This window comes from Trypanosoma equiperdum (genome assembly GCF_001457755.1).
Source record: "Trypanosoma equiperdum strain OVI genome assembly, contig: ctg_1249, whole genome shotgun sequence".
Lineage (NCBI taxonomy): Eukaryota > Euglenozoa > Kinetoplastea > Trypanosomatida > Trypanosomatidae > Trypanosoma > Trypanosoma equiperdum.
Genome location: NW_027123226.1, coordinates 4,333 through 16,252, shown reverse-complemented (window position 1 = coordinate 16,252; position 11,920 = coordinate 4,333). Strand labels below are relative to the sequence as shown.

At 47.6% G+C, this 11,920-nt stretch overlaps 7 protein-coding genes across 7 annotated transcripts; all 7 read left to right on the top strand.

Moving 5' to 3' along the window:
• Positions 1-520: 520 nt before the first annotated feature.
• Positions 521-835, top strand: TEOVI_000559700 (uncharacterized protein; the record flags this gene model as incomplete). The annotated part of the gene is made up of 1 exon (XM_067220819.1): positions 521-835. The coding sequence occupies one exon, from the start codon at positions 521-523 to the stop codon at positions 833-835; it is 315 nt and encodes a 104-aa protein (XP_067076920.1).
• Positions 836-1,628: 793 nt separating this feature from the next.
• TEOVI_000559600 (GTPase activating protein, putative) lies at positions 1,629-2,810 on the top strand (the record flags this gene model as incomplete). Its single annotated transcript, XM_067220818.1, has 1 exon — positions 1,629-2,810. One exon carries the CDS (start codon positions 1,629-1,631, stop codon positions 2,808-2,810), a length of 1,182 nt encoding a protein of 393 aa, XP_067076919.1.
• Positions 2,811-3,620: 810 nt separating this feature from the next.
• TEOVI_000559500 (uncharacterized protein) lies at positions 3,621-6,014 on the top strand (the record flags this gene model as incomplete). The annotated part of the gene is made up of 1 exon (XM_067220817.1): positions 3,621-6,014. The coding sequence occupies one exon, from the start codon at positions 3,621-3,623 to the stop codon at positions 6,012-6,014; it is 2,394 nt and encodes a 797-aa protein (XP_067076918.1).
• A 472-nt stretch (positions 6,015-6,486) lies between these two features.
• Positions 6,487-8,112, top strand: TEOVI_000559400 (chaperonin HSP60, mitochondrial precursor, putative; the record flags this gene model as incomplete). Its single annotated transcript, XM_067220816.1, has 1 exon — positions 6,487-8,112. One exon carries the CDS (start codon positions 6,487-6,489, stop codon positions 8,110-8,112), a length of 1,626 nt encoding a protein of 541 aa, XP_067076917.1.
• Positions 8,113-8,755: 643 nt separating this feature from the next.
• TEOVI_000559300 (uncharacterized protein) lies at positions 8,756-9,373 on the top strand (the record flags this gene model as incomplete). Its single annotated transcript, XM_067220815.1, has 1 exon — positions 8,756-9,373. One exon carries the CDS (start codon positions 8,756-8,758, stop codon positions 9,371-9,373), a length of 618 nt encoding a protein of 205 aa, XP_067076916.1.
• A 318-nt stretch (positions 9,374-9,691) lies between these two features.
• Positions 9,692-10,477, top strand: TEOVI_000559200 (uncharacterized protein; the record flags this gene model as incomplete). Its single annotated transcript, XM_067220814.1, has 1 exon — positions 9,692-10,477. The coding sequence occupies one exon, from the start codon at positions 9,692-9,694 to the stop codon at positions 10,475-10,477; it is 786 nt and encodes a 261-aa protein (XP_067076915.1).
• A 398-nt stretch (positions 10,478-10,875) lies between these two features.
• TEOVI_000559100 (Eukaryotic protein of unknown function (DUF872), putative) lies at positions 10,876-11,259 on the top strand (the record flags this gene model as incomplete). The annotated part of the gene is made up of 1 exon (XM_067220813.1): positions 10,876-11,259. One exon carries the CDS (start codon positions 10,876-10,878, stop codon positions 11,257-11,259), a length of 384 nt encoding a protein of 127 aa, XP_067076914.1.
• Between the last annotated feature and the right edge of the window lie 661 nt (positions 11,260-11,920).

The following is an 11,920-nucleotide window of genomic DNA, read 5'->3' as shown; positions in this document are numbered from 1 at the left end:
TTTTTTTTTTTGCACTATGTGGTTGCCTCATAACTTGTTGACGCCCTGTCAAAATCTGTATTGGTGGATTGTTAGGGAAAGTGCTCTGTTTCTAATGTAGGGGGAAAATAACTTTTCCTACTATGAGTTTTTTTCTTTTGTTGGTGATATGTTTCTGCCCTATGCGTGTGCGTGTATGCGGAAGACAAGAAAAAGTTTCTAATATTTCTTAGTTCCCTTTAAATCTTCCTTGCATGTGTGTATTATTGTGTGGGCGTGGATTTTGCACCTCAATGTCGGCAAAAGCTTTTCCCACATTTGTTGCGTATTTGTGTGTAGTTGGAGTTGTTGCATCCAATCGTCACTTTTTGTTTTAATCGTAAATGCGCCGTTTTTCCTTTCGGTTTTATTGTTTGATGGTTCGGGGAAGCGGAAGAAGGAGAAAACAAAAAGGAAGTTATCAGGGGGAAAAAAGAAAGAATCAAAAGAAAAAAAAGGGGAAAATAACTTGTTACCATTACGATCCGTATAAAGAGGACAAATGCCACCTGTGGTTAAGCGCCCCCTTTGGTCGTACTTTACGCCTGCGACATTTGCGAGCACACTTCACCGCACGGCATATCACACTCCCAAGCTTATGTTTGGCGTAGCGGCTGCTGCTATTCTCGCCAAACAATCGTACTATCGTGGTTCACTTGCAGATGAGGAGGAAAACACATGTGACCGCATTGAGCGTCGCGCGTATGTTGCGCTTCCAGACGGGCGGATGGCACTTGTGTATCCAATCATTGACACGCAACTGACTCCCACAAGGGCTCTACTTTCCCTTTTCGACATGATGAACCCATTGCCGTAAACGTGTAACGTTGAGGTCTCCGCGTAACGTTTATCGCCTTGCATGTGCGGTAAACACACACGCATGCACATACACTCACAAAAGACGCGTAGAAACTTATTTCCTTTCAATTCCCCTTTGTTTAGTCGAGGCGGACATCTAATCTCATTCGTCCGGTTTCGCAACTCAGTGCCTCATTGCCATCATCTGTGCGTGGGTTATAGCATTCCCGTGCATAAGTGATAGAGTAGGGATTGGACTTGGCGGGGATATGGGAATGAGTGCTTATGTTTATTTGTAGGTGAATGTGAAGATTGAGGGAAAAGTGTTTCTCGTTTTATTTGTATTGGGGCATCTTCCAGTGAAGTTGATGGAGTGGCACGAGGGAACTGGTACGTTTTCATAGCAGTGTGTATTATTCCCATGAACATTGTTTTAGCAGTTACTAGTAGTGTTATGCATATGATTAGTAAGGGTTTTATGCGGTCCGTCCCCTCGCTGTACGTATTTCAGTTTCAGGATACAGTTTGTGAAGTGGGCTAAAACGTTTTGTGTGGAATATGAAGTTCTACATCAGTGATGTGCTGCTCCATTCAAACATGTGTTTTTAAATATCTGCATGTAATATTCCATGTGCAAGTATTTGATGTCTTTTTCTTCACTGGCTTGTCGCAAGTAAGGGTATATATCAGTATTAGTATCTTTTTAAAAATCCTTTTCCCTCCCTGTTTAACAGAGGAAAGGAGGTTTCGGCACTTTGTGCAAGGGAAAAAGAAAAGAAGGGAGATAAGAGGAGGGGGTGAGGGAGGGGAACATGTCTGGCTTCCCGCCTCCGTCTCTGGTTAGCGGTGACGATGAGAGTGACGCGAAAGGAAACAGATCGATGCTGCGCTCCGTGGAATCAACCGAAGCCGCATGTGCTGCCGTTGTAGCAGGTCCTGTTGTTGACATTTCAAATGCCACTCTCATGTGCCGACGTGGTGTTCATGACAGGATCCGTCGAACTTACTGGAAGTTGATGATTGGACTTTTTCCACATGATGTAACTGGGTGGGAAGCGATTGAGAGTAAGAAGGCGAGTGAGTATAAGGAGCTTGTGCGTCTTATATGCACGCTAGACGAAAATAATAACGTCGTTATCTGTGAGAATAGTAACCGTGAAATTGATATTGACATCCCGCGCACAATGCCCACTATGCATTTTTTCAATTTGGAGCGTGACTTCACGGTGATAGAGGGCATCCCCACAACCTTTTCCCCAATGCAGCAATGTCTGCGTCGCATCCTTCACACCTTCGCTGGGGTTAATAAAGGGTTTGGCTACGTACAAGGCATGAATGAGCTCGTGGGCCACTTGCTCTTTGCCTTCACGTGTGGCGAACCTTCTGCCGTTGACGAAACTGTGGAGGCGGACGTGTTCTTTTTCTTCCAGAGAATGCTCTCGCACCTAGGGGATGATTTCTGTCGTACTCTTGACTTTGACAAGAACACGGGAGTTATGAGTACCATTAGAAATTTTGAGCGCATCGTCCAGTTTGTAGACCCAGAACTTTGGGATCACCTGGAGACCAACGAAATACGCTCCGAGTTTTATGCATTTCGTTGGTTAACCCTGCTGTTCACTCAGGAGTTTAATGTTCCCGATGTGTTTAGGATATGGGATTTTATTTTTTCTTTTGGGGAAGATATATGTGGCGTAGTTATTTACATTGCCGCTGCCATGTTGGTGTATAAGCGGGATGATATACTGGCGTTGGACCATTTAGGCACTATTCTTCCATTCTTGCAATCATATCCCTCGTGCGACGTCGTCGAGTTTCTAGACATCGCATCGACTTGGGTGATGCGGTTTGGATTTCAACCAATCGCGTGGTTAAAGTCGGGGAGTCGTGAGGATGCAAACAAATTGCGTGAACGCTACAAATTTAGCGGTGCTGGTGGCCCGTCTTGGAAGGAAAATTTGACAGGTTGGGTCTCTTCTATGTGGAAATCGTAGCGCTAAATGACCCTCCTTGGTGGTGTTGCTCTCGTTGGGACTTGAACCGGTTAACATATTGTTGTTGCTTTTGTTGTTGTTGTTGGAGCGTTTGGTGCTGATCTACGCACCTTTTTGGTTGTGATACTCTTGTGAACTTGCCTCCCCTTGTTCTTATTTCGCTTGTACATATTTATATGTTTATATATTCATATGTTTGTGTGCTTGCTTATGTGTTTGTATTGGCTTTTACTTGGTGGGGCGGGGGCGAGCGCATGGTGTCCAACTCTGTTCCCGCCTTAGGGGATGTTTTATTTTCTTTTTACATCTCTTGTTTCCCGTTGAGTTTTGCACCCCACAATAAAAAGGGAAATTGTGATGATCGCTGTGGGAAAGGGAAAGCAGAATACGCTCCCGGTATACTTGGGTGGTATTGTGATTACCAATATCGCCGCTTCTTTTGGCCATGTGTAAGTTTCATTTGCCGCGTTTGTCACCGCCTTCGCCTCTCCCTTGGTTCACTGCTTCGTCTTTTGTATTTTATTTACTCTTTCTTTTATCATCTCGTCGTCGTATGCGTCTGCTCCCAAGCCGGGGCCGCAAATACCGTCCACGCAAAAGGGGAAAAGGGCCTCTATTCACCGTGGAAACAACGGGCGCTAAGACGTGAGGACTGCGGTTGCCGGAACGGCGCTGAGACCCATAGAATTACTCATAAACAGACAAATTATAAATATAGACTTAGCCAGTGACGTACGCTAAAACCGTGTGGACAAAATATACAGAACGGTTTTTTTATTTTACATCTTCACTTTTGTTATTATCAACAGTATGTCGTCACTAAAAGGGGCGCCGAGTCTTCAGAGACAACCGACCAAACAGTTTTCGTTTGACGTGTTAGACGAGTTCTATGAGGGTGAGGATGCCTACGTCCAGTCTGACTTTGATGGAGAGGAAGTGGAGAGCAAAAAGAAGGAGGAAAAAAAGAAGGAAAAGAGCAAGAAGAAAAAGAAGAAAAAAGATAAAAAGGAAAAGAAATCAAAATCCAAAGAGGAGAAAAGCACAAATAAGAAGGGAGGGAAGGACACAAAGGAAACAATCAGCACCGCATCGGTGAGCGCTGCTAGTGGAACCGAAAGTGGAGGAAAAGCTAAAACCTCCGATGATTACGACTACACGTATGATGATGATTCATTTGATAAGTACTCAGAGGATTTTGACGATGAAATACCCGTTGCGCCGCCTTCGGCATCCAGTAGTGGAGGAAGCGATCCACCAAGCTCAGGAAGGCAACCTGCACGCAAGGAACTCTTCTCGGAGGAGGCGGCTAAGGCTGCAAAGGAACAATACGAACAACAGATGCGGCAGATGCAAGAGGAGCAAGAGCGGAGGGAAAAGGCCCTGCAACGGCAACAGGAGGAACTGCGGGCGCAAATGGAGGAGTTCAAGCGGTTGCAAGAAGAGAAACAAAGAGAAATGGAGATAGAAGCGCGGGCTATGAGGAACACCGTAGGGGGCGCACCTGCAATTGGATTTCCTACCGGTGCAACCGGGATGGAAGCGAAAACGGGCCTGCCGCAAGAGGAGCAGCCAGTCGCGAATATTGAGAGCCAGCGCCGCCGACAGCGTGAAAGGGAACGTGCAGTACACCTTCGGCGGCTGGAGCAGGAGGAAGCAGCACGAACTCTTTTTCAACGCCTCGCGCAGGATGTTCGTGAAGTGTTCCACGAGCTCAACTTGTCTGTTGTTGCAGCAGAGAGGGAACGGCTCTTAAAAGATGAACGATATCGCAAGGAGCGTGAGGTGCGGGACCGTCGTGAGGAATTGGAACGACGGGAATGGCTACAGAAAGAAGTAAAGGAACGCGAGGAGCGTTTTTGGGCTGCAATGGAGGACCGTGAGGAACGATTTCGGACGTTAATTGATGCGAAGATCGCGAAGGATGATGAGGAGCGTGAAGCTCGTCGAAAACGTGATCTGGAGGATCGTGAGGAGCGAGCCAAGAACGAGAGGGAGTTACGCGACGAGATAACCCGCATGGAAAGTCAGCGACGTGATCGCGAAGATGCAGGCATTCGCGAACGGGATCAGAAGTTTTTGCAAACACAACTTGACGACATGAAACGGAGATATGAAAACCAGTTGGAGGAAGCGCGGCGTCAGTTGGAGCTTGCTCGTGCGCACTCCGAAGAGATGCATCGTACGGAGCTTGCGGCGATGGAGAAGCGGTATGCTGAATCGTCAGCACACAGTGATAGATTGCATATGCAGCACGTAGAATCTTTTGAAGCACATACAAAGAACGCCGCCGAGTTGCAAAAGATAGTTGAAGTGCTGCACAAGGATATGGAGAAAGCAACGCAGATGAATGAGGCTGTCACCGATGAGCGACTTGAGGTACTCCGACAAAAAGAACGACTCATTAATGAGCAGAAGGCACTAGTGGACTCTGTGCTTGAAGAGATCAAATATACGAAAGGGGAAATGGAGAAGGAGCGGGCTCGTATTGCCTCGTTGTATGCAAAGTTTGACATTGGGTTGTCCAACTTCACAAGAGAAGCTGCAGAGGAGCGCCGCCGTTGCCAGGAGTCTCAAGCACACTATGAAACGTTGCGAGAGCAGCTTGAGAAGGACAGGAGGTTAATGCTCCACGAGGTATCGCAGGAGCGAAAACTCTTTGAACAACAGTATGAGGAGTTCATGGCAAAAAAACTGCATGCCATGGCTGAGTTACAGGAAGAACGAATGGCAATTTCTCGTGAGCGGACCGAAGCCGCAATGCTTCGAGAACGGCGGAACAATGATGAAGCGGAATTACTCAAATCCTTACGCGCTCAAGAGGAAGCATACGCAGCAAAAGTGGATGCGATGGAGGAGGATCGTGTTGCCATTGGTGAAATGCGCCGCGAACAAAAGCGGTTGTGTGACGAAATCGCTGCAGAGCGCGAGGCACTTCGGCAAGAGCGTAAATCTTTTGAAGAAGAAAAGGTTGAACTCCTGCGACGATTTGAGGATCTTCAACGGTACGCCATGGAGTCTAGCGCGACTAATGAGCGTCTGCGGAAGGAAGTGGCGAGGCAAAGCGCCGAGGTGGTGGTCCGTGAGCCCCCGGCAAAACGTATAGAACCGCATGTGGATCCATCGGAATTGAATAGCGCAACTTCACGACTGCAGATGGATCTTTCTAGACAGCGAGCCATGTTGCAACGCATTTCTCACACTTGAATGTCGGTACTTTGATGGTGCGGCGGAACAAATTTGCCCACCCAACCCATTTGAAATAAAAGCGGTGATGAGTGAGTGCAAGTAAGTGATTAGGGCGAAGAAAAGAGAGTGACGTTGGTATTACTTGCTCTTGTTGTGTTAGTTTCCTTTTAACAGCTGTTCATGGAATGATGTATACGGCCGATAATAATTTTTGTTCCGCCTTTAACACTGTCTATTAACCACGTGGTTGCGCGTAAGTGCTATTTCCGTTTATTTGTTTTTCCTTTTAGAGTTACGTTAGCGAAGGCAGGAGTGTGACGAGAAAGGGGTGGGTAAAAAAAACAACAACAACAACAACAACATTAAACACTTTCCGTATCGACATTAAAAACGTCCGCGTGTATAAACGAGGGGGTTGGACCATCGGGATCGGAGGAGCAGTGCCTGTAGTTTAAAAATAAACAAGTAAAAGAAATAACGGACGAACATCATGCTTTATTCAACACGCCGTCTTGCTTCGGCTGCTGGCAAGGCAATTCATTTCGGTGGTGAGGCAAGAGAACGCATGCTAAATGGTATTGAGCGTATCGCTACTGCCGTTGGCGTAACGTTGGGCCCGAAGGGACGAAATGTCATTATTCGGCAGCCCTCAGGCGAGCCGAAGATAACCAAAGACGGTGTAACGGTTGCCCAATCCATTGAGTTCAATGATCAATTCGAGGATGTGGGCGCCCGACTTATTCGACAAGTGGCGGGAAAGACGAATGATATTGCGGGGGATGGTACCACAACCGCAACAATACTTGCATGGAGCATTTTTGCAGAGGGTTACAAATGTGTTGCGACGGGTGCCAACCCAATGGATCTGAAACGTGGCATAGATATTGCTGTCGATGTCCTCCTCAAGAGCTTAAGTGAACAGAAGCGCCCAGTAAAGGATTTGCAGATGCTTGAGAACGTGGCGACAATCAGCGCTAATGGTGAACGTTCTCTGGGAGCTTTGATTGCCAGAGTCGTGCAGTCGGTAGGGGTAAATGGTTACATTGCCGTGTTGAGTGGAAATGGCAGTGCAACTGAGTGGATGCGTTACGATGGTTGGAGCGTGGAGCAGGGGTTTGTTTCCAGCGCGTTGGTGACAAACACCACTGAACTTAAGAGTAGTCTCGAGAGCCCCTTCATTTTCATCACTGCAGAAAAACTTGAAAGCGTTCATGATGTACTGCGCTTGCTCGGGGCCGCGAAGAATTCTGGTAAACCTCTTGTACTTGTCGCCCCGCAGTTTTCTGAAGCAGTGCTGCAAACCGTTATACACAATCACGTTAACAATGTGGTGTTGTGTGGAATTGTTTGCGCCCCTGAACTTTCAGAGGAGGAGCTCCACGATCTCGCCACATGTTGTCAATGCAGAGTGGAGAAGGTTGGCTCCCTTGGAGTTGTGGATGATGTCACCTGTTTGCTAGGACGCGCGGAACGATGGGAACAAACAATGGATAGCACCGTCGTTGCTGGAGTGGCTGACGCGGCACCGCGGGTGCGGTTGTTGCAGGGACGGCTGGAACGGGCCTTAACCGAGGATGTGAAGGAGAAGTTACGGGAGAGGATTTCCAAACTAAACCGCACGTTTGCCGTAATCCGCGTAGGTGGCCGATCCACCGTGGAGATCAATGAGTCGAAAGACCGTGTGATTGATGCCGTTAACGCAGCGCGGAATGCCCTTGCGGAGGGAATTGTTGCTGGCGGCGGCGCTGCCCTCCTTCACGCGTCAAAGCAGTTAGATGTACTCATGAGAGAGGATGAGGACATGGAGCAGGATCGGAGGACTGGGATATTAATCGTGCGCAACGCGGCGCGTCTTCCAATGAAACGCATCAGTGAGAATGCAGGTGAGGAGGGTGCTGTTACTGTTGAAACTGTTGCTGAGTATGAGGACTGCTGCATGGGCTATGATGCGCAGAATGACCGCTACGTGGATATGTTTGAAGTGGGTATTGTCGACCCCGTGAAGGTGGTGAACTCTTGCGTAGTGGATGCCGCCTCAGTAGCAGGGTTGATGATTACAACGGAAGCCAGCGTGTGTGATTTTAAGGAAGAGAGGCGTCAACGGGATAGTGGTTGAGATGACGGGTCCTTGGGGTCATAAGGTTGTTTATGATGGTGGATGTCAAAGGGATATCGAGTTGGTCTATGGGTGTGGGCACTGGCAGCTGTTCGTTTGCATTTGCATGCATTTGTTTGGCACTGCTTTGCTTATCATGGGAAGCGCTGCCGTGGTAGTGTAGGTTGGAGGGTGTGAACTGGCGGTGGAGCATCGCCCAGACTGTAAATGATCCCAAATATTTTTTGTTCTTATGTCGTGACGCCCCAATGTGGTCTTTGGTTGTGATGTGCTTGTGATGCATTTTTTTTTAAATGGAAGAAAACTCGAATAATTTGTATGAGGAGGTGGTAACTAGCTGTGTACCACTGAACATTGTCACGATTTTTTTCACATTAGCGTTCTTACAGTTGCTTGTGTTCATAATAGTGGGAGGTTGTTCCTCCTTCCACACGGTATGGGTCGGTTGTCAAGCTAGTTTCCAGTCAATTAATTCCTCAACATGCGGAAATTTGCGTTAGATTCACTTGCTTCGTTTCGCTGTTTCAAGTGCAGGAGGGGTGTACCGAATAGGTCTCGGTTTCTTTCACCCTTTGCGTCCTGCTGTTGTGGTTAGAGTGGAGAGAGAAATTCAGAGGTAGAAGGCGGGTGAGTGTTAGGTAACATGTTGCGATTTACTCGTCTTTTTCGTGAGATGGCCCCAGAGCTGCAGCTGGAGTACATGCCAGTACTATTTACGAGGACGATCCTAGGACCGCAGGGAGGGTTTGCAGGTGAGGAGCGGCTTGTCAAACTGGAGGTGGCGCGGAAGTATATGGAAGCGGGCCACGCTGTAACGCCCACGGAGGAACTTCGTCGCGGGTTGTGGTGCTACAATCCCGACACTGACAAGTATGACTGCTTTATCGAACGTAATGAAGAGTTCCTCGATTTTGCTGCACGGAAGCGGCAGTGGCTCGACGTGTATTGGCGGGTGAACACAGGCTACCTGCTCTTCGGGCGGCAGTCTTGGGGACAGGGCTTTCTCATTAACTGTCCACTTCGCAAGAGGGATGTTGCACAGAAGCTGTGGGAGCAATACAAGGTGCGTATAGACCCTCGTCTGATAGAATTCCGTGAGAAGGACCGGCGAACGGGCATACAAGAATTGGGGCACAACTGGTGCTGGCTCTACCTACCCGGGGCAGAGGAGTTGGGCATTAACCGTGAAGTGTACGATAACAAGCGGGTAAAAGTAAGAATACATGTGCGCAAAATGAACTCCATGTTCGCACTTTATTAGCCGTGGTAGCGCTGATTCATTCCCTTCATCTGTTGGTGCGCGTACCGTTTCATTGGGTCGTTCGATCCTCCTCTTTGTGTGTGCGTATTTGTGTCGTGTTCCACCCGCCGCGTCATCTAAACGTTTCAGAGTTACTGTGTGTGCGCAACTTTCGAACATTGATGTTGGCCCTGATTTGAGAATGGTCATCTTACTTTAACCCTTGTTTTGTATTCTATGTTTCCCTAATTTCTCTCCTATCTTGGATGTCACAACGCATAATATACATTTCGCACGTATCTTAAGCGCGGTCGTGTACATACGCAGTGTAGAGCCTCAATGACTGTATCAGGAATGACTGGGACATTAATAAACCGGCTGCCGAGAAGGGTACCCATCACAGGATTGGCCATGCTAGAGCCCAAATGTGTGTTACACACTACATCTCTTCTGTGCAATAAGGAGAACAAGGCAAATGCAGAGCAGGAAGATCGCGAGGAATTGGAGCGTGAGCGGCAATTGCGTGAGCGATTCTCGAAAAAAATAGTGGAAGCCATGCCGCAGTATTCATCACAGGGTGGCGGTAGTTGTAGCAGCGGTGCGTGTGGGGCGCAGCCTCCTGCAGCGGCTATGCAGATGTTGCGTTTTTTGTTCTTTTCCACAGCTTTATTGCTTATATTGGCGATGATGCAGCTGTCCGACACAAACTCTCCGATATATCTTCTCAAGAACATACAGTCGTGGCAGCTTCCTCCACACAGTGTGGCTTATTATATACTTCTCCGCGCTTTGCTTCCATACCGGGAGCAGATGCGCTTAAAGGAAGAATTTGAAACGGCGGGCAGGTTTAACCCAGCGCTAACGTTTGATCAATTTTTTATCCAGCGTTATCCGGATTTGTTCCACGGTTATCGAACTCAACAACAGGACATCGTGGCCGCCCTTGCGGCTTGCATTGCGGTGGCAAACGATCGGAAACTCTCCTTAACGATATCGCGCGCTGCGGGTTCTGCTCGCGATATTCGGGCGTCAGTGGACAATATAATGGATGCTCTCCGCCGCGACTACCCACAGGTTTTTCAGGGTTCCCCATCAACATCTTACCCTATAGCAACGGCACACTGAAGTGAGTAGCGCATTTGATCTATCAAGCTATGAGAATACATTTGAAATTGTTCATAAGTTCCCCCTGATTATTTGGTGATCGGTCTCCTAGCGTGCCGACAGAAGTTTAGCTGGAATGAAGAGGGATGGGTGGATGGCAGCTGATTTTTTGAAAGATGGAGCATGTCCATTTCACTTTTTTCTATAGGAAGTACAAATGTATTCCCGGTTTTCTGCACCGTTGCTATACGTTGATTCGCTCCGATAGGATAAGTATGTGTGTTTCTTATACGACCCCGCACGTTGCCCTTCTTCTTTTCTTTCTACCCTTTTCTTTTTCCCCTTTCAAGGAAACATACACCAAACTGATTACACAAGCATCGGCAGTTTGTTTCTGTTTCCTCAGGTAGTAGACAAATATGAGCGGTATCCGGTACCGGCCAGTCGGGTCGGATGTTATGGAGGTACCGATTGAACCTGACGAAAAGTTTCCCAGAGGCACGTCGAAGTTTTGCGCATGGTTATGTCCCCACGATCCCATGGGTGCGGAACGACGTGTGGGTGACTTGTACTGGAATGGCTGGAGCTCGTTTGTTTTGGGTTTTGCCCTTTCAGGCGTTGGTTTGACTCTCCTTACCCTTGCTATTCTCTGTTTTTACTTCACGTGGGATGTCCCTCGCAGCATCGCGCTAATTGTTGTCAGCGCAATTTGCATAATCCCCGGTTTGTTCAGTCTCGTTGTTATTTGGTTCTATATTTCTGGGAAAGAGGGATACGACTATGAGCAGTTGATGCCCAACTAGCCTTATCGTTCCTGTACTGTATGAACCGTCCCGTGAGTGTTGGGGCTCTTTAAATATCGCAGTATGCTGTTTTCGCCTAATCAGTTTCTCATTTGTATGGACTTGGGTTGCTTGTAATATCCATGTAATATAACCTTGTTTTTCTTCCTTCGTCGCGTTGCCCGTATTCCATCATAAATTCAAGTAGGCACCTAGTTAAAAACCTTCGCTTGTGACCGAGTTATTGAGGCGGTGACCCATTTTCTTACGTGAGGAGCGCCACTTTGGAGAAAGTTGTCCGCCCTCCTTTGTCAATGCGTTTTTTTCTTTTGTTTGTCGCTAATGCTCTCCTGTAATGGTTGAAGGGTAAAGAGACCCCAACCGCGTCCTATTACTCTATTTGAGGTTTACTATCATGCGTGTGTGTTTTTGTTAACGCATGCTGTTCTTCCCTTTGTTACTGTGTGTGTGTGTGTAGGGGGAAGGGGGAAGGGGTTTCACAACTCCTCTCTGTGAGTTTTCAATCCTTATTCTTATAGGGGCGTCCGCTCTCTTCTCCGATGATACGGAGTTTGATGCTGTTCCGTGATTAAAAGAATTAATGGTACTGTTTGCCTGAATTCTTTTCATCTGAAAGCTGTGATACTCTTTGCTAGGTTTTTTTTTGCATAAATTTTGCTTT